The 21581-nt window shown below is 39.3% G+C and overlaps 1 protein-coding gene and 1 long non-coding RNA gene across 6 annotated transcripts in view; one reads left to right on the plus strand and one right to left on the minus strand.

The window, feature by feature from the left end:
* EXOC6 (exocyst complex component 6) overlaps positions 1-2084 on the minus strand; it is a 92719-nt gene extending 90635 nt beyond the window's left edge. For all 5 annotated transcript variants that reach the window (XM_061348989.1, XM_061348986.1, XM_061348985.1 and 2 more), the window contains exon 1: positions 1935-2084. In XM_061348989.1, coding sequence (XP_061204973.1) covers positions 1935-2056 — 122 coding nt within the window. In that variant the 5' untranslated portion in view covers positions 2057-2084. The remainder of the gene's footprint in view (positions 1-1934) is intronic.
* Positions 27-2718, plus strand: LOC133209983 (uncharacterized). Its single transcript, XR_009724817.1, has 3 exons — positions 27-539; positions 1697-1773; positions 2510-2718. It is a non-coding gene; the product is annotated as an uncharacterized LOC133209983 (long non-coding RNA).
* Positions 2719-21581: the final 18863 nt, after the last annotated feature.

Here is a 21581-nt window from a genome sequence, read left to right on the forward strand (position 1 = left end):
GCGGGAGCAGCCGAGGAGGCGGTGGCGGCTCAGGCGGGGGTGTGGAGGGAGGGGAAGGAGCGGGCAAGGAGGAGCAGGTTGTACCGAGCCTCACCCGCCCGGTTTGCCCCAGCTCGCTGGTGTCCCGCGGCCCTCGTCTGGGTGAGAGCTGAGCCGGGAGCCTGGCAGAGCTCCTCTGTCCCCTGGGCATCTCTGGGCCTTACTGTCTTGTGGAGACCGCGGGTAGCTACCCTTGCTTGGAGCCACCCGCGGTGTCCCACTGAGAGCCCTGTGACAGAAGAGAGATACCCAAAAATCCGACCCCGCTCCCTGCTGTGCTGTGGAAGGACCAAATGTCCTTTCTGCACCACTTTGCAGAGACACGTTGAAGACTTTTAGGGCCAAACCCGGCCTTTTTCTTTGGGCTAGTTCTAGTTTGATTCTTGGGGTGGGTTGTTTGTTTTTCACTTTGTTTTGTTTTTCTTTTAGCTGCTCCTGCTCTCTTCCACCGGGGCCACTCTAGCCACTGGCCTTTGCCGCAAAAGCGATAGAAATTTGAGGTCAAACTAGACCAGCCAAAAAGTGCACTTTTTGTACATTGGCTTGCTGTATTTCATTAGAAACTGGCATATTTTTCCCTAGTGCCCTCGAGTGTATGTACAGCAAAGCTTCGTTTTTGAATGAAGGAGGAGTAGGCCATCTTCTATTTAAATTATGCACTTTGTGGTTTGTGGCCAAAGATGAGCTAGTCCTTGGGTTTTGCATGCTCAGGAGACAGGATACACCTGCTTTCTGGGCAAAGTTATCTGTGTACAAGTGGGAAGCCAACAAAAAGAAATAGGCCTGAAGTGCAAAACTTCAGGGTGATATGTGGCTACTTTTCCAGTGAGGAACTCACAGCAGTTTACAACTGTGAATGCATTAAAGTCTAGGTACCAGCCAGCTACAACTGTGTTTGGCACCCTTCTAATTATTGTAATCAAACTTGTCTTCTCTCCTGCCCTGGTGCAGCTACACCTGGACATTGGTTAATAAATGGCACCAAACTCTGCACGACTTGTCTGTGCTTGTGGCTTTATCATATTAAGTGTTGATTCAGATGAATTTATTGATGACTCATATTAAATCAACAAGGACTTTTCCAAAGTGCATGCTGCAGAAAGAAAGTAAGAAAAATCCTGCAGGCTACCACTGCAATAGTATTTCATTCAAGAAATCATTCAAATGCAATAACAATCGTCCCACATTCCCTTTTTCTCCTCATCACCAAATTACTGAAGTAATAGATTGACACATACATTTTTCAGAGTAAAATAAATTTTCATTCTTTAGCCTGATAGTCACTGCAACCTGATGCCTACAGTGCCAGGCAGGCTATTTTTAGAACCCTTCTACAGACACTGACAATATACTTGGACATACAACATCATAATCTTTTACTTTTTTGCAGGGATGAATATACAGAGGAAACTTTTTTTCATTTGCACTTTCACAATTAAACAGCTTCCATAAACTGCAAATAAAATAAAAAAAAAAGTATTCAGATATTTAGGAATATCAACAATGAAACCTTAAGTTGTTGTATCTTTAGTGATTAAAAATATTAAATATATATATTAATATTAAAATAATAAAAACATCAAACTAAGAATGCTGCTGCACAAAAGAGCAAATTTCCCTGTGTTTTCATGTTTAAGAGTAATTTCTTTCTTCTCAGAGAAGCTGCAGCCAGCCTTCAGTAACAGATAGCTTTGTCCTAATGAAAAGAAAGAGCTCAGTAGGTGACCTTGCTTTGTATTTTTCCATTTAGGGCCAAGCATACTGAAATTCAGCTTTCCTGTAGATTTCAGGGTCACGAAAACAAAGTTTCTAATATAATGGACTGACTGAAAGAACATCTATAGAATGGAACAAATCCATCATAAACAATGTAATATTATCTAAAAGATGCATACCTGAGGGTGGTTCCAAGAGGCAGCTCAAAGGACTGGATCTCAGCAAGAGCATTATCATATATCTGATCTTTGTTTTCTTCTAGGTACAGTTCTGACAGATTTGACCTGCTTTTTGTTGCCATAGGTTAGCATAAAACTAGTCTAACTTTAGGAGAGTACTGTATTGTGATTATCGTTCACTAAATGACTCTGTAGTCAGCAAAACCAGGCATGAAAAAACAGATCCTGATCTAACCTCGTGACTCCTGAGGACTTTGTGTCCAAGAATGGTGCACAGCTGCTGTTTTCCTTTCACTGCTGGTAACATTTGCCTCGTATGCAGTACTCAGCCTGCAGTCTTTTTTGTCTATGCATCCAATTTATTTATGTTAACAGGAAATTTACTGCCAAAGTAATATTTTTACCTCCTTGAAATATCAGTAATATCTATTAAGCCTGAATTTCAGTCAGCTTAAAAGCACATTAAAGTCACTTCAGCCATTAGATATCAATGCTCAATTTCTCTGTTAAGTTTTATGAGATTAAAAATTATATTTTTAAAAAATACTGTATTTTTCCCTTTGCTGTATAAAAAGCCTGCACACACAAGAAATTAGCTCTGTGTATGAAGCAGGTTTATGGACCTTCTAAAGAAGACTGGAAAATGAGAGAAACTTTTATGTTCTCATCTTTTTCCTTTTCAGAATTAGTAGATGGTACTGAAAATAACAAAGTGCAAAAAAATGTTCTGGAATAGCTGTGGGGTTTATGTGAGTGTGCAATAAACAAAACTGTTACTACTTCATTACCTGTCTGGAAGAAAAAGAAAATGGGTAAACTCCTACAGCTGCTAAGAGTGGTGTGGCTATCAAGTCATTATTGTTACCATGTTGGCAAAGAAAATACGTCATGCAACTGCCACCAGTTAATTTCAGGCAGTCATTTGAAACACGAGACTGGAGTTCTAGATCTTTGATTTAAACAACTTTTTAGAAGCCTAATTAAATATTATGTGTCATAGTCAAACTTACTATATTTGGTTATTTTGCATATTTCAAAACAATTCACTTCTATGTCAGTACTGCTTCTGTCAAAATTGATGAGTCTTAACACTCATGGTGTGGTCAACAGTTAAATGCAGGAAAAGAGAAATTAGTCATTTCTGACCAGGGTGATATATTGTTTATTCACTTCTCCATACCCAGCAGGAGCACTGAGGAGATGAGTTCGCATCAGTCATGGTGGGAAAGAGCTTTAAAGACTGTAGTGAGTTACACACATGTAAAAATTTGTAATGCATTCCCTTGAACAAGCTGCTTTAATCATCTATTTATTTTTAAATCAAAATAAAGCAGTGGTTCTGTTAGCATTAATATCCAACACATTTCCAGCCTTCTTGTTCCAAACAGAATTGTGAGACTTTTTTCCACCTTTCACAAGAGATTGGAGCCTGTGATTGACCCATCCAGCCACTGGATGTCACACAAATGCAGACGAAAGGATATCTTAGCTACTCATCCTAATTTTAGACACCTAATTCAGTACTATTTTATAAATTATGAAGTGACACTATACAAGTAAACTAAAAAAAAATATTACACTGAATAAGCTGCAACTTAAGCTTTTTCATATGATAGCTGAAATTACATCTGCTGACACTGTGGCAGAGCAGAGGCAGGCCAGGTAAATGGGAGACACCTTGGACATCTACACCCAGCTGTCAAACACTGTGGCTTGCAAGAAAAGGAGGATTCAGCAATGGGAGCATGATGCTTTATACAGAGTGCTTTTATGAATGTTTTTATGTGATTCTAAATGAGTTTGATGCTTACAGAAACTTTGGTTACAATTTCCTCTTCCTTCTTTCCCAAAAACTCACACAGAAGCTTTCTTTAGGAATAAAAGAATCAAAATAAATAGTACTCTAAATGTGTAGTGTAAATGTTGTTGTAGGTAACATAGCTACCTGGAAATAAATATGTTTACTAGCAAAGCAATACAATGTAAAAAGAAGCAAATAAGCACAAAAGTAAATGGCCAAAAAACAGGCAGGTGTTACAGTCCATTCATTTGTGGAAGTGGGTGTTGAGGCACCTCAGTTCTATGTTCAGGGTTAGACCAAATTGCACCAGGCCTGGCTGCTTGGCTCTCTGGAGTTATGTACAGTACGCTGAACCTGTTGTAAAACCATGACATGTGGAGAAGGAGCTAATGTATAGAGGTGGATCTGTAGCTGACCCCGGATCTGTGGGCTGGAGTCGGTTAGTACCTGCCAAAAGCCCTTTCTGCCGCAGATGATTCTGCTTCTCTCTCATGCTGTCTGTCCAATTTGAACTCCTGCTCTCCATTCATGTCTTCTGCTCCTTCCCACTTCTTCCATGGCGGTGCAGATTGGACATGCCCCAGGTCTTTCAGTCATACTTGAGCTTTTCCTTTTTCCAGCTGACTTCAGGGTCTCTCCCAAAAGGCTTCAGGGAACAGCCTTGTCCAAGGAAATAAAAAACTTTTTGCAAAAAGACAAAAGGGCAAATTCAGTACTGTGACATGACACAAGCAGATGCATTCAGCAACTTCTGGCAAATGGACTACCAGAAAAGACAGTGTTAAGTTTAATATTTTTCTTTTTAATTTACGGTATTCCCCATTTCTAAAGCATCACATTTGTACTAGATGGAATTTAGTTTCTCAGGTCAAGAAGCCTGAGAAACTATTTATCTGCTAGAAGTCCCTGACAGAAAAAGGGAAGATACATTCTGTGCTTGTTAAGTTCTTGCTGTTTCTGTGAAGGAGGTATTTCATTTCCTGGACAGGCAGAAACCTCCACACCTAGGAGCTGTAAAGAGAGCTGCTGTCATCTTTCCAATCATCCTGAGATTTTCCTTTGCAAAAATATGCCAAAGCACCTACTTTTTACTGAAAGCATAAAAATTATTCACAACTCTGTATAGACAAGAGGGGAAATTGAAGCAAATATCAACAAGATTGTGAAGCAGGATGCAGAGCTTTATCTAGAGCAAAACCACTTTTGCCATGTCTTTTCTCCCTTTCCTTCCCTAATTCCTACTCTTCACCCATGTCAATTGGACACCAGGAGGCCAAGAACTGCTGGTTTAAATCTAGCCTGCCAGTGTTAATGCTTTAAAGATACATTTTACCCACATGACAATTACAAAGAGAGTAACATGTGCTGTAATATAGACTCATCCCTACTGAGTATGTAATTCCAGCATAGATTACATTTTCTTTTAAATTACCAGTGCAAGATTAACAGCATCAAATCATCAGAGGTTTGTTTAATTTTATTTCCCAGTTGGACTGGAATCCATTTTGAATGATTCATGGAAAAGAAGGAAGAGGGAAAAAGTCCTCCCTCAAGTGTAATTACTACAGATAATTTTCACATGCAATGCCATCCATAACAAATTACTTCATTGGTCATTGCCCAGATATCTCCTCTTTACATCCCTCCACAAAGACAACAATGGCATTAGTCATTTCTCCGGCATCCCTGCTCTGGTGCTGCTTCCTTTCCTGGGCTCATCCCCAAACTGGATCCTTGCAAACCAGCTCATTCTCCACAGAACCTGTGCCAGCAGCTCTTACTCCTCTTGTGCCTGCTTCTTTTCTGGTGGCCAGACCCATTTCTGCCTGCCTCTCAGATGAAGCATGGTGGCAACAACCCTATCAAACAGTTCCTGGGAGGCACAGGCAGATAGGGAGCTGCTGAAATTACCACTGCCATCTTCTGCCTTAGTTCAGATGTGCTTTGAGAAATCTTATTTCATCTGTAACCTGAATAGCCACTTGAGCTTCTTGATGCATGCTGCCATCAGGGACTTACTAGACGAAAGAAAGAACCTAACTGGTTTCTCACTCCTTTCTCTACACACACCACCCCCACAATATCACTAATCATCAGCATGCACTCACCTGTACCTCACTATCAACAGTACAGGTGCATCTAACTCAGCCCGGCTCATTTAATCAGGACAAAATGATTTTTCCTCAAATATACCATTGAAAGTTTGGGATGGGAAGCTATTAGAAGTTATTAGAAAAAGTCTATTATTAGACTTCTTCCTTTTTTGAGATAAACCCATATAAATGTGCATGAAATAGGAATTCAAAAATAACAATAGGAAATAAAAAATAACAATAGAAACTAAAAGATAATAATAATAATAAAAAGTATAGTGGTTACCTACATCTAATGCTTTGAACTTTATAATCTACTGTTTTTTCAGTTAAATACACCTTGGACACATTAATAAATTTGATATTAACCTTTAGAAATTTGATATTAACCTTTAGAAACGATAAGATAACCTTTCCCAGATGAGGTAGAAGGGTTCTTGTGTACAATTCACAGCTATTTACTGAAAATGAATCTGTTTTTTAATTGTCCCAAATGTAATTCATTATGACAAGGGTTTGCAGGACAAACTGTATTTTAGGTTATTGCATATAAAATTATTATTTGCATTTAAAAATCATCTTTACTGTCAAGTGTTATATACACACATACACACCATAAGCCAAGGGAAATATATTAGGAATTGGTTTAGTGCTCAAATCACTGCCATGACTAAAAATCTGAATTTTTCAGAACTGAATTGCTACAATCTCTCTACAGTGCCGTACTACTAAAACACCTCTTCAGTGAACATCTGATAAAATACATTGTTCTAAGGTTGCTGACTTTCCCAGTCACTTCACAGCACCAGCAGGGAAATGACATTGTTTTGTCAAAGTGTTCAAGTGAATTATGCTTCCTGAATTGTAGTCAAAATCTGTAAATACATTGCTTTTTTGGTTTAATTACATGGGATTTAAGGATTGTACAGTGTATATAGCAATCTTCTCCAAAAATTGATGAAATAACATTCTACACATTATTTTTATAATAAAGTTTTCAAAACATCATACATCTCTCCCATTAGGAGGGCAGCGTGTAACTAACTACTTTTGACATTTCAATGACATCTTACAAGTGCCTAAAAATATCAGGAGAGACCCTCAGCTGGTGCTGATGTTATCTTTGTAAAAGTCAATAAAGCAATTGAGACTACTGGCTGAACAGAGGCACTTCTGTCTGACAGCAGCAGCAGAGAGAGAAGAATCGCTCTCATCATACATGTTTATATAATAGTTGGTGCCATTGAGTACTGTTTCATTTTCATTGAAACATACAGACCACGAAATAATGCTCAGCCTCAGCTCTGGTCACACGCAAGAAGTAATTAAGAGTTCAGACTAAATAAATATTTCAACACATCATTAGGTTTTCAGATTTGAAGTAGACACTGCTTAATAATATTGGATAACAGCTTACAAAGTAGCTTCTTTATTCTTCTCCAGAACATAAAAAAAAACCCTCTCTCTGCTTACTAGTGCTGTTAAGGAACAATCGTCAATTAAAACCCTGAGTCAAGGAGTGCCCTAAGAGCCAGAGGGCCTTGCTTCCTTGAAGGCAGTGAAGAGCAGCATTACAGACATTCCTCTGGAGGACATTGCTTTTCTGGGACAGGAAGGCTTTCTTCCTCCCCACATTAAGAGCATCCATAAAGGTGAACACCTGGGCAAAGTGTCTGGTGGACCAGTGACTGACAGATACTGTGCCTGCTCTGTGCCTGTCCTCACTGCAAACCAAAATGCTTTAACTGAAGCCACCATGAACAACCTATTCAGAAGTTTGATCATTTTTTATCATGGCCCATATTCTTTAAAAGAAACCCAAAACCTAAATCCCTTGATACAAGCTTGGATCACTTTAGCTAACAATTAATTAAACTAAATGTCTCCATCAGCATCTTCAGTCTCTCAGGTTCTTATTTCAGTGTAGTTAGAACTCCACCTAGTTCACTCAAATGAAATAACTCTGTCTTAAAAAAAAAATAAAATTATCAAATAGCTTTTTGCACATTTCTGCAGGTCAGGATTATGCTTCTGCTACATTCTTCTCTTGTGCTTCACTGAAGCTTGTGAGAGAGAATCATAGAATCATAGAATAGTTAGGGTTGGAAAGGACCTTAAGATCATCTAGCTCCAACCCCCCTGCCATGGGCAGGGACATAATTAACATTAGCCCACCACTGCATGATGGTTGGTATTTTAATTATCCTACTAGTCAGACCTGACCAGAGGAAATCTTTAGAATTAATTTTCCTGAAGAGCCCATTCTTAACTATTTAGTAGTGTTATGACAATAAGAAAATTTAGAGGAAGTGTCTTGACAATACCTGCTACTTAGATAACCTGTGTCTATTACTGTAAAAGATTAAAAAAAAACCCACCCAAACCATTAGCCAAATAGTACTACACTTAAAGAGAAAATATTTTTTTTCCAGTAAATGAATGCAGGAGTCATTACTCACAGTATCACACTCTACTAGCTGCTTTTTGGTAGTATTCCCTAGCGACATTCAATTAACATAGCAGGTTAGAACTTGTAAATCAACACTAATAGCTCTGAAAGGAACCACTTGGTTTTTTTAGAACATTCCAGTCCACAAGCACTTTTTCCAGTGAAAACTGAACAATTACAATAAGAACCTGGTTTGGTAAGAAAATAGGAAATTATGCTAAACAAAAGGGAATGTTCATTTAGAAATTCCAAGGCCATTAATTTATACTAAGAAACTGTGCTCAGAGACTATAATCAAAAGGCTATGTGAATCATTGATCACAAAAGAACTTCATAGATAAGGGCCAAGTGCGGTGCTGGGTGATTGTATTATATATTAACAACTTTCACGAGCAGCTTTTGCTGATTCATTTGGCAGGAAGTGAGCTGCCAAGAGAGATTTCTAGGGGAGGAACAATCAACAATATTTTCATGTAAAATAACCTCCAGTTACTGTATTGTTCTCACAACATTTGATAATGAATGCTTTCCTGTTTGAGAGAAAAAAACATAAATCACAAAAACAAAGGCAGATCTGGTTTAGTGTTACATGGATATAAATACACATGCAGTTTAGCAAAGTAAGGGATGGATCTGATCAATTAAAAAATCGAAAAGCTGGAAAGAACTCCTTGTGAAATTGCCACCCAGTTGCAAATTAAAGGTATGCTAACTGCTGTTCTTTTTGGAGGAAAAAAAGTCTGTGCCTTTATCTACTTTCTCGGTAGGAAGTTCACTGACGGTGGCACAGCTGGGATTTCCTCCAGAAAGCAGTACTTAGTTTCCATTCAGTAGACCAGGACATCCCAAGCTGAGTGACACTGGGGACTAGCTTCATGCTGGGGAGCTGTTATGAATTATAGGGGTGCTCAATGCTTCAGAAATTGAAACTGAATCACCGTAGGCAGACCCAACACAATAGGACAGATCCAACACCCCAGGATGCAGGTGACACCAAGCCCACCAGCCTAGTCCCAGAGCACACACCATTGCATGGTGTCAACTTAGCTCTGTGAGCAAGACAGCTACAACAGGAGCATAACGAGCAAAACCAGCAGGTCTCTGCCACTCTTCCAGGTAGAGGAGGGGCTGATGGGGTTACGTTATATATATTGCACAGTGGGTGAACATGGTTAGCTCACAATCCCTGTGACATCTGGCCCATGCTAGGGGTGATTTGCCCACAGTGCCAGCAGTGGTCATTTACTTTCTCAAACTCTTTCATTTCTACCATTTGTACCAATGGTACAAATAGACAAAATAATTACAAATGCCTGTAACTAATCTTAGTTATAACTTGATCTCTGACGGGACTGCCCAAACACAATGCATCTGGGAGCATATGGTAGAGAAAAGAGTTGTGTAGCTCTTCAATGCAGACTTTCTTATTATAAGATTTTCTACAGTACTTGCCCTTAAACATGTAGTAATTAACAGGGACAGATTTAGGAAGCAATCTATTAGAATGACTAATAAAAGCTTTAAATAAATTAAGAAGGAAAAAAAAACAGAATCCAAATAAGTCAGCAGTTGTGGATTTTCATTCAGCACTGTACCTGTCCAGGTTCTTCTTCAGTATCTTTCTTTTCTCATTATAAAACATATAGCTCTTCTCTGACTCAGAAAACACTAATTAGGCAACTATGGAAATATACTATTGCAGAGGAAAAGTGCCATGGAATAAAGTGCTGTGAAATTCCACTAGTTTTACTGCAAAAGACCATCAGAGAAAGTAGTGATTGTCGAAATCAGTTCTGTCAGTCAAACTTATTAAAAAGAGATTCTAAAGAAAGCATTTAGAGATCTTATTTTTTTTATTATACCATCTTGAAGTGTTGTGATTAGTCAGAAAAACTAATATGCTTAGCTGGAATTCAAAATCAAGATACCTCTTGTGTACAGTTAATGTAAATACAGACTTCAGAAAATGGTTTAAAATACCAGACACTGATGCTGAACAAATACTTACATTCTCACTTCTGCTGGTTGATCTCATCCTGAGAACACAGGCATCACATCTCTCAATAACAATCCATTACAAGCTTTAGGTTGTCCTGATAATGTTGCTTATTCGAGTGACAACTCAACCAACAAGTGCTGCCCAACCAGCACTGCAGGAAAGACAAGCTTAAATAATTATTCATGGCAAAACACAGACAGCGGGAACCTCAGATATTCCTGACTTGAGAATCAGTTGTTAATAACGTGAAATATTTGAAACCATTCACGTGCAAATGCTGTAACTTACCAAGACAATGAGGATGCATTACGCAAAACAGATACAGATACAGAACTGCAGGTCAACAAATTGAATTCAACAATGTAAAGATATTTTGGTAACTAAAAATCTACTATTTAAAGTCCCAACAATGATTTAAATTGTATTTTCCCTTTACGTACAGCAGTGTACCTGAGATATAGAGAGACAACAATAAAATCTCAGGAAATTTTATCTATTCAGTGGAATTAATAACAAATACAGAGATTTAACACAACCTATCTCAAATTACCCAGGAAAGAAAATAAAGATATCTGGGTCATGTTAAGAATGAAACCAAAGCATTTGTCACATCAGGCTTTACAATAAACAGGAAGAGGGATGCACTGAAAAGGTTAGAATGGTTTAATTTTTCCATTCATTAGCTGGAGAGATACATTTATAAGACAAACCCATTAAAGAGATATGCAAGATGCAATCCATGGAAAACAGGGCAGTACTGAACCTTCGCAAATATTGAAAGGATCTAGATTTGTGCTGCACTTCGCCATTCTCAAGAAGTTGAAAAGGAAACAATTCTCTGTAAGGATTTATAATGATAAGTTAAGGGTATTTTTATTTTCTCTCCTCTTTATTACCAGTAGAAGAAACAGTCCTGCAGTCAGATAGTCCTATTGTTTATTAAAGAATTATCAGGCTGAAATAAAGGGTGATATTTATATACTCATAGTTTTATATAATTATAATTTTTAGGTAGTTATCAAATATATAGATATCTTTTCTTTGTATTAACAGGAATTACAGAGATGTTTAACTATGGTGGGTGTCACTTTATAAAACAATCCATGCCTTGCTTCATAGATTTTGAGTGAAGGAGGTACATGCCTTCCACGATCTTCTCAGTGACTACTTATATCTAGAAATGCTGTCCTACAAAAAACTTGCAGGTCAGCCACTGCCTGCCACCCTTCTCCCTCATTTTTCAGTCTAACTTAAGGTTTATATTCACGTTTCTCTTTTCCTCTTAAAGGCCATGTGTCATTTTCTGTGGTTATGAGCCCGGCAGTGTAAATTCTGTCACCTGAAATGTAGCTTTATTACTTTGTCCCCCACATTGTCTTGAAAGCCTTAGGGGAAATCTGATCAATAGAAACACAAATTAATTGGGACTTCAGCTTTTTTTTTTTAACGCTTTGACTACAGACTTGCTTTAAAAAGGCACACAGGTGTTTTCCTTGCCCAAGACAAGCTACAGACAGACCTGGAGCCCACCACAGACCAGTGCCCAGGCACAATGGGAAGGAAAACCAGCCCTAACTTTGAATTCTCCTGTGTAAATCAGATGCTTAATGTGGTTGGGGTTTTTTTTTCTCTAAATGTAGGAGTTGAGTTTGAATAGTACTTTGAGCACTAAACTGTCTCCTTAATGTTTGGAGGGGATTAAGTTCAGAGTTCATTGTGTTGTCTGTCATTTTAAAAAGATTAGATAGTTTAGTTCGGCTCCTACTGGCAATGCAAAAGTCTCTGTATTTATTGACTGTCTGGAGTCATTATCAAAGCTTCTAAAACCAATCGACACCTTGTAAACAAAAGTACCATTATTTCAGTGATCCTGATAAGATTTACATAGTATCCACATTTTTGTTATGATTAATTGAGTTGTTAGAGGTATTCATACTGTAACATGTGATAAATGATTACAAGTTTGATTAACAAATTAAGCTTTACATTGGTTTGGAAAATGTGAATGAATGCAACCCATCCCAGTTTATGTCAGGTATAGTTTGTAGTTTTGGGTTTGGATCAGGAAAATTTTGCAAGGTTTCAAATATTCTTCCAGGAAAAACAGTCTTTTCAAAAGGAGAAAATGTTATTTTAAACTTGGGGATTTTTCCAGTGACTACTAGCAAACTGAGAAACAATACTACACAGAGGAGATTATAGTAATGCAGTAGGAAAGCTGTACACCATTAGACTACTACTATATAACTGTTAAATTCCATGAACTATTTTATTTCTCAAATAACCATACAAAAATCAAGTCAAATTAGAGGCCCAGACTTCAAAGAATCATTCTCAAGATTGAAGGCTTTTAGCTGGTTTATAAAGTGGCAAAGCTAAATGAAAGGGCAGTTAACTGAACAGTCACATTGTAAATATTACCAACATAAGCAGCCCTGGTGATGATGTCCTGGGACTTGCATTTGTAAGTCAGATATAAACACAACAAGGCAGTGCAGAGTATTTCTGAAACAGAATAATGCATTCCACTGCAATTCTTTAGAATATGATGGATTATTAAATCATAAGGAATAATTGACAGGTTAAGCAAGTTCAGTTTGATTTGAGAGTTTTTGCATTTTTATACCCATACTGTCATGGCAATGTTCTTTTCACCGTGATCATGTAAGGAGGTAACATAAGGTACTCCAGGAGAGGTAAAAGCTTTACTTCAATATGGTTGGTTAATATATATATATATATATATAATATCCAATTTATGCTGAGAACATCGTGTAAGGCTCTGATAAAAACTGGTTTTAAGGAAAGCCTGTTCCTATTAAACTTCAGCTCACATTATGCAACAAGTCATGTTTTGTGGTGATCCTTCTGCTGAACTTTTGTTTGCTGACATTTGATAAATACTTGCTACTGCAGATGTTAATCAAATGGTGTTAATAAATCAAATCAGTTTGTGAAAACCTCATGTGTTGACAGTGCCAAGGTATCCTGTAATCTACAACAAAAGGATCAATAGAAGCATATGAAAACGTTACCACTGTGGGACACTATTGATTTTTGTCTTAGAAATACTTACTTAGCTCCTAAAACAAATCATTAAAATCAATGGAAAGTCTCCCATTGACTTCACTGGGCTTTGGGTCAGGTTTTTAAACTGACAATTCTTTATTCAGGCACTGGTTTAAGTTTGCAGGTATAGAGCAGAATGGGATCCTGATCCTTAATGGCAAGTTCCGACATGCCCATGGTGCAAATAAGAAGTACCACCCCAAGGGATGGTTCCATTGTGTGGTTTCTTAGGAAATACAAATTTAGAAGGTCTACATGATAGGCAAAAATTTGATCCCTCTATTATTACTACTTCAGTTTGTGTGACTTGGTTTTTCAAATCTAAATCATGCTCTTTTTCATCATATTTAAGCACAGTGCTCCAAGTAATGTCCCTTACCATTAGAATGATTTCTCAAAGAATTTATAGCCTTCAAGGTAAAGGTCCGTGTAATGGGATTATAACCATAACAACTACACAATAGCATCATTAAGGGTACTTCAGTTGCATTTACTTTCCCAGTGCTTGAATTTATTGCTATTCTGTAAAGTCTCTATTCAGAAGAAAAAATACATTTAGTTCAATTTATAGAGCTGACTTTGCCTGAGAAAGATTAGAACTAAAATGATTTGAGATAGAATCAAAGAATTCCATCTTTTTAATCACTCTGTTAAAGGCAGGATCACCTAATACAAATATTTAACTCTGTTGTTGAACACTACTGCTGAAGTCATGAAGAGGAAATTTATAGGGAGCTCTAAAGTCACTTGACAATTCTTTACTTGGGTTATGACTTCTCAGATTGCTGTTTATTGCCAATAACACTACATTTCAACATAAATAAGATTCATGGGATTAGTGCACTGTCCTGGTAAAGATGTTTAATCTTCACTTTAAATGAGATATGGTAATTGAACCCCTTTCTTGTTGTGTAAGAAGTGCCTTTAAACAAGGTTAGTTATTTTTACACACACTAATGAATCCCTAGCTAAAAAACTTTTTTGGTCAGATGCCAAGCTTGCCTTGTTACCTGCTGTTCTCAGAAAATACAAAGCATAAGGTGAAGAGGGGAAGAGGAAGAAAAATTACTCCTTAATATTCTACTAAGAAGTAAGACCAGTACTGATAAAAATACGCAGCATCAATGGGATTAAAAATGAGACAGAAAAAAAAAAAAATCCCTTGGCCACTAAGTAACTAGTTCAAATCCAGCCAGTTTAGTGTTTAAAACTGTCTTTTGAACATTTAGGTTTTTTTCTAAGAAGTCAGATAAACTCCTTTTTGTTTTGTTTTTGGGTTGTTTTTCACTGGTCTGAAGCACAGCAAACCTTAGCAGAGAGCTAGAGACAGGACTACCTCTCAGATACAGGATGAGCCCTTCCAAGAAGGGTGAAAGAATGCCCGTGATTCACAATTTGCTTTGTCAGAGCCCAAACAATTCCAAAACTTCCAGAAAAATAGGAGACGCAGACTCCCCACTTGTAACTTCCTCATTCTTAATGGTTGCAAGATAGCAAGCATTTTATATAATTTTAAATAGTCGAGTACAACACAGAGCTGCTTATTCTTGGAGTCTTTTAAAGTCCCATGCCATGGGCAATCAACATCCATGAGATAATGTCAGGAGTGTTTTCTACTGAGCCTTTCAGTTCTCCTTAGCTACAGGGATCATTGCAGCACCATTTGCAGGATGAACATACCACACCTGGGCATTCCCAGCACAACATTTCTATTTAGGTAGATATACATTTAACAGGGGGAGATACATATGGTGCAGTTTTAATATTTGCTGGCTTCAGCTAGTGAATTATGGAACCATGGTTTTGAATCTTTGACTGTCAGAGTACAGCTGACTTCTGTTTCTGGAAGGCATCAAAGGTTGCACTTAAACTAGGAAACTAATTGAGGTTGGGACCTTTTCTGTAGCTCTGTAGGCAAATGGTGCAGCACAGGTCCCATCCAGGTGCCTGGACAATCTCTCATTGTATAACTGTATGGTTTTGTTCTTTCTGACTACTGGGAACCAAGTCGTGGCTTCTGCCATGCCCTGAGATATGCCCAGGCATTGCCATGAGGAAAGCTGGTTATTACAGGTGACAGCTGCCAATAAAACAAAGCAGACATTACAAACATGTGCCCTAGCCCGGTGTTCACCCATATGGATGCAGCCAAGTATGTGACCGCAGGCTCTGTGATCCACCCTGAGACCAAACTTCTCCTGCAATAGCAGCGTGACCACTGTCCCTCCACAAGTACAAATTTTCAAAGGCTTAGAAATCCACCAACAGGCACCATTTTCCAAAAGGTGAAGCAGGAGGGATTCATTGAGGATGCACCCTCACAACCCCTGGCCCTAAATATCCCACAAGGTCAAGAACTTTCCCAGTGTCCCAGCAGAAAGTAATTGGGCCCCCTCCATCAAAAACATTGCAGAATTCAGACATAAAAAAAATAAATGAAAGATTTGCCCAACAGTATTTAAAATCCCCCCACCCAACAGTGAGAGACCCCTGAGAGGCAGGGGCAGGAAAGGGAAGTGGCAGCAGAAGAGCAAACCCCTCCTCACTCGGTGGGGAAGGCAAACCTCCAAGGTGGCCACACAAAACACATTGCTGCAGCCTGGGCAGGGAATACTGTGGAGCTGGATTTGAGAACTGTGTGGTTTTCCAGGGCTAAAGGTATAGGCAATAGAGAAAGTGCTCCCCTGTTGGGTCTCTTCAGAGAAGTTTTTATTTTTTACATTAGTACAAGCCCTTGTATAGGTTTTTCATACTGAAAATAATGAATTTTTGGTCACTTCTGATTTCTGTCATGAGCAACGACATATGCCTTCTGATTTTGTGTGACTGCCTGGAAGCTGCTAAATGACTTCTCAGTGCCGTAGAAATGTGCCTTTTCGCATTTGATGTTCCCAAAAGATAATGTGCAAATTCATCAATGTTGTTAGTGAACAAAAGGCAAAGAAATGTATTCATCATCTGTCCCATCTTTTGGAAAATTAGTTAATCAACTTCTCCCTTATTTTAACTTAAAACTTTTGACACAGTGGAATTCACATTTGCAGGCCACTGATCTGTTCTGGTTAATTCTTGTTAATGTTAGTTTTTTTTGTTTCTTAGTATGGCAACTTAGAATCATTTTGTCAAATTCAGAAAAGCCTGGTTAAGAAAGTAGAAATGTCATAATTTTATCTCCACTCCTTCTATCCCCCTTTGTGAGAACCTCCACTACATGGATATCCACTTGGATGGATAAGGAGCTGCTGAGGAAAATTAAATGAAAAAAGAGTCTTATAGAAAGTGGAAGCAAGGACAGGCGACCTGGGAAGAATGCAAGGATGTTGTCCGGGAAGCTAGGGACCAGGTTAGGAAAGCTAAGGCCCAGTTAGAATTAAACTTGGCTAGGGATATTAAGGATAACAGGAAGAGATTCAATAGGTACATAGAGAATAAAAAACAGACTAGGGACAGCGTAGGCCCCCTCTGGAAGCTCTCGGGAGAACTAGCTACACAGGATTTAGAGAGGTTCAAATTGAGGTTCAAATGACTTATTTGCCTCGGTCTTCCCTGGCAAAGGCTTTGACCCCACCACCCAAGTCTTGGAAGGCAGAGGCAGGGACTGTGAGAATGAAGACCTTGGGCCCACTGTAGGAGAGGATCTGGTTCGAGACCATCTCAAGAACCTGAACGTGCACAAGTCCACAGCTCCTGATGAAATCCATCCGTGGGTCCTGAAGGAGCTGGCAAATGAAGTTGCTAAGCCACTGGCCATCATATTTGAAAAATAGTGGCAGTCAGGTGAAGTTCCCAATGACAGGAAAAAGTGAAATCTAACCCCCATTTTCAAGAACGGGAAAATGGATGACCCGGGCAATTACAGACCAGTCAGTCTCACTTCTGTGCCTGGCAAAATCCTGGAGCAGATTCTCCTGGAAGGCATGCTAAGGCACATGAAAAACAAGAAGGTGCTTGGTGACAGCCAGCATGGCTTCACTAAGGGGAAATCCTGCCTGACCAATTTGGTGGCCTTCTACGATGGGGCTACAGAACTGATGGAAAGGGGTAGAGCAGTTGATGTCATCTACCTGGACTTGTGCAAAGCGTTAGACACTGTTCCACACAACATCCTTGTCTCTAAATTGGAGAGACATCAATTTGATGGATGGAACACTCAGGGGATAAAGAACTGGCTGGATGGCCGCACACAAAGAGTTGTGGTCAATGGCTCAATGTCCAGCTGGAGACCAGTAACGAGTGGTGTCCCTCAGGGATCGGTGTCAGGACCGGTCTTGTTTAACATCTTCGTCACTGACATGGACAGTGGGATTGAGTGCGCCCTCAGCAAGTTTGCCGATGACACCAAGCTGTGTGGATCGGTTGATACACTGGAGGGAAGGAATGCCATCCAGAGGGACCTTGACACGCTTGTGAGGTGGGCTGATGCCAACCTCATAAAGTTTAACCATGCCAAGTGCAAGGTCCTACACCTGGGTTGGGGCAATCCCAGGCACAGCTACAGGCTGGGCAGAGAAGACATTCAGAGCAGCCCTGCAGGGAAGGACTTGGGGGTGCTGGTTGATGAGAAAATGAATATGAGCCAGCTTCAGTGTGTGCCCACAGCCCAGAAAGCCAACCGTATCCTGGGCTGCATCAAAAGGAGTGTGACCAGCAGGTCAAAGGAGGTGATCCTGCCCCTTTACTCTGCTCTTGTGAGACCTCACCTGGAGTATTGTGTGCAGTTCTGGTGTCCTCAACATAAAAAAGACTTGTTGGAACAAGTCCAGAGAAGGGCCAGGAGGAAGATCAGGGGACTGGAGCACCTCCTGTACGAAGACAGGCTGAGAAAGTCGGGGCTGTTCAGCCTGGAGAAGAGAAGGCTGCGTGGAGACCTCATAGCAGCCTTCCAGTATCTGAAGGGAGCATATAGGGATCCTGGGGAGGGACTCTTTGTTAGGGACTGTAGTAATAGGATAAGGGGTAATGGGTTAATACTTAAACAGGGGAAGTTTAGATTGGATATAAGGAGGATATTCTTTCCTGTTAGGGTAGTGAGGCACTAGAATGGGTTGCCCAACGAAGTTGTGAATGCTCCATCCCTTACAGTGTTCAAGTCCAGGTTGGACAGAGCCTTGGGTAAGATGGTTTAGTGTGAGGTGTCCCTGCCTATGGCAGGGGGGTTGGAGTTAGATGATCTTGAGGTCCTTTCCAACCTTGGCTATTCTATGATTCTATATTAGACTGCAATCTTCTCTGTCAAAACAATGTAATGACTTTTCTGAAAACCAGTGAATGATTGCTCATCCAGGGCATTTTGCAAATGTAGAAATAATTTCATGATAAAACATTCAGATTTCATAAGTAATAACTAGTATCAAATACCATTTCTCACTTATTTTAACTGCTTTTTTTGTATAACAATTATTTTTAAAAACTAGTTGTGCTTAGTATTATGATGCTTGCATTGGTGATGTAACAATTTATACAACAACGAAGTCATACCAATAGATCCCCTATTTTTCAGGACTCATCAAATTATTCTTTCTGCAGATGGAGTCATAATTCTTCCTACGTATATACCACAGTGTTTGGAATCACAGACTCCAAAAATGAGTTTATACATGATTTCAAATGTATTTAAGTACCTGTCATTAAAAATAATTATGTTCAACTCTGTACAGGTTAGAATGCAGGGGAGATGAGCAAACAGTCTAGGGTATGAACATGGAGCTGACACACTTAAGACATGACCAGAACTATTCCACTCTGTTCAAGTTCCTTACAGATAAGCCAAGACTATATTTTTTTTGTTGTCATGCTTGAGCACAGTTGTATAAGGGGGCACAGCTGGTATCTCATAGCTGGAGGGAAAAAAAGAAAGTCCTACACTGAATATAATGAAGCATAGCAAAGGATAAATACATCATTCTGGCTACTGCACTTGTATTTACCTTCTGCTAAAGGCAAAGTACAGCAGATCTGGTGAGATACTCTTCATTGTACTTGCTGGTTAATTTAGGAATCAATCATTGACTCATGCCAAGAGTTCAGAGTTGAGCACCATGAGTTGTCTTTCCAATGGCATTTATGTGGTTAACCAAGGTATATACACACACACTCAGCCACCAGTTGTTAAAGTGCTAAGAAGTCACTAGACACTCCCAATTTCTAGAGGTCTAGACAGGCTATAAAGAAGGGAATGTTTAGCAGAGTCCTGGCTTTTATACATTGATGCATCCTACTCACAAAGTGAAAGTAGAGAGATCTACTCCAACGTGAGAAGAACTCTCAAAAACCAAATGAACCTCTCATCAAAGTCTGCCAAATCAGCTTTACTGGATTTTGAAACAATGACTGGTGTGAATAATGTTTGTGTGGTACCCACAGGCACTGTCATTTAACATAAAAGCCATATTTTCATAAACCAGATTCTGTACAACCATATAGACATAGGTATCCTTTTTTCTATCAGTTCTTTAAAACATTAACTGGCCTATCTAAACCAAATACACAGTTCACCAGGCAAGGACTTAAAGATGAGAACTTAATCAGATAAACTACTGTTAAGCTCTTGAAAGCTGTGCAACTAACTTAGAACTCCTTAAAGATGGTTTGTTGTCGATATTGAATCAAATCTTAGAATCTCATCTACAACGCTGTTAATCCTATGCAACTTTTCAGAAAACTGTGCATACATAACATATCATATCATACCCCAAACCAGCTTACATATTTTTTCAAAAGTCTTGTGTCATGACACCACAGTAATCAATAACCACACCTGCCTTTGGCAAACATTCATCTAAGAACATCTTAGAACACCTGGCCAAGTGCAAGGTCCTGCACGTGGGTTGGAGCAATCCCAGGCACAGTTACAGGTTGGGCAGAGAAGAGATTCAGAGATTCAGGAAGAGTCCTTCCTGCAGAGAAGGACTTGGGGGAGTTGGTCAATGAGAAAATGAACATGAGCCAGCTTCAGTGTGCGCCTGCAGCCCAGAAAGCCAACCGTATCCTGGGCTGCATCAAAAGGAGCGTGACCAGCAGGTCAAAGGAGGTGATCCTGCCCCTCTACTCTGTTCTCATGAGACCTCACCTGGAGTATTGTGTGCAGTTCTGGTGTCCTCAACATAAAAAGGACATGGATCTGTTGGAACAAGTCCAGAGGAGGGCCACGAGAATGATCAGGGGACTGGAGCACCTCCCATATGAAGACAGGCTGAGAAAGTTGGGGCTGTTCAGCCTGGAGAAGAGAAGGCTGCATGGAGACCTCATAGCAGCCTTCCAGTATCTGAAGGGGGTCTATAGGGATGCTGGGGATAGACTCTTTATTAGGGACTGTAGTGATAGACAAGGGGTAATGGGTTAAAACTTAAACAGGGGAAGTTTAGATTGGATATAAGGAAGAAGTTCTTTACTGTAAGGGTGGTGAGGCACTGGAATGGGTTGCCCAACGAAGCTGTGAATGCTCCATCCCTGGTGGTGTTCAGGTCCAGGCTGAACAGAGCCTTGGGTGACATGGTTTAGTGTAAGGTAGTCCCTGCCCATGGCAGGGGGGTTGGAGCTAGATGATCTGAAGGTCCTTTCCAACCCTAACTATTCTATGATTCTATGAGCAATAAATCAACCCAACACTGAAAGCTACATTTTCTCACTCTAACTTACTCAGCTTTGGATTTCTTGGTACTTCTTAAGCAGCTAGCAACAGTTCAAATTTCCAAGGTTTGCACAAATCATTTTGTATATCAAATTGACTTTAAGTTCAAAGTAATGTTTTATTCATCATTAGAGCATACCGCAATGAAAATGCATTTGAGTTCAATTTCAGTCCTTCTATCTAAACTCGTATGTGCATAGAGATGCTCTTTCTCATTGTAGATAGTCTTTTCAAAGACCACTTTGAATATAAAAGCAGAGAATGCTATGAAAAAATAAAATAGTATCTGTATCATGTTACTATATTTACATGGATATATAGCTATGATTCAAAAGACAGCTTAGTCATCATGTAAGGGCAAAGATAAATGAGTATCTTTTGGTGAGTACAGCAGCTACTTTATAAAGAGCTTAGTCATTTGCTTGAGAATAATTTTTAAAGTGTGGGTTCCTGTTAAGCACAATGGAGAGCCAATATGTAAATCATTACTTAGTAATGTTTTAATAAACTTTAATACTTGCCTTCTTTGAACCGTCATCTGACAGCTGTTGAGGCAGCTGAGATGATAGTTTTCCTGGGAATCTAATTACTTCTAAGGCTTTCTTT

This window comes from Neopsephotus bourkii, unplaced genomic scaffold, assembly GCF_033783945.1.
Source record: "Neopsephotus bourkii isolate Nb327-2 ecotype Australia unplaced genomic scaffold, CSIRO-AGI_Nbou_v1 NB_379, whole genome shotgun sequence".
Taxonomy (NCBI): domain Eukaryota; kingdom Metazoa; phylum Chordata; class Aves; order Psittaciformes; family Psittacidae; genus Neopsephotus; species Neopsephotus bourkii.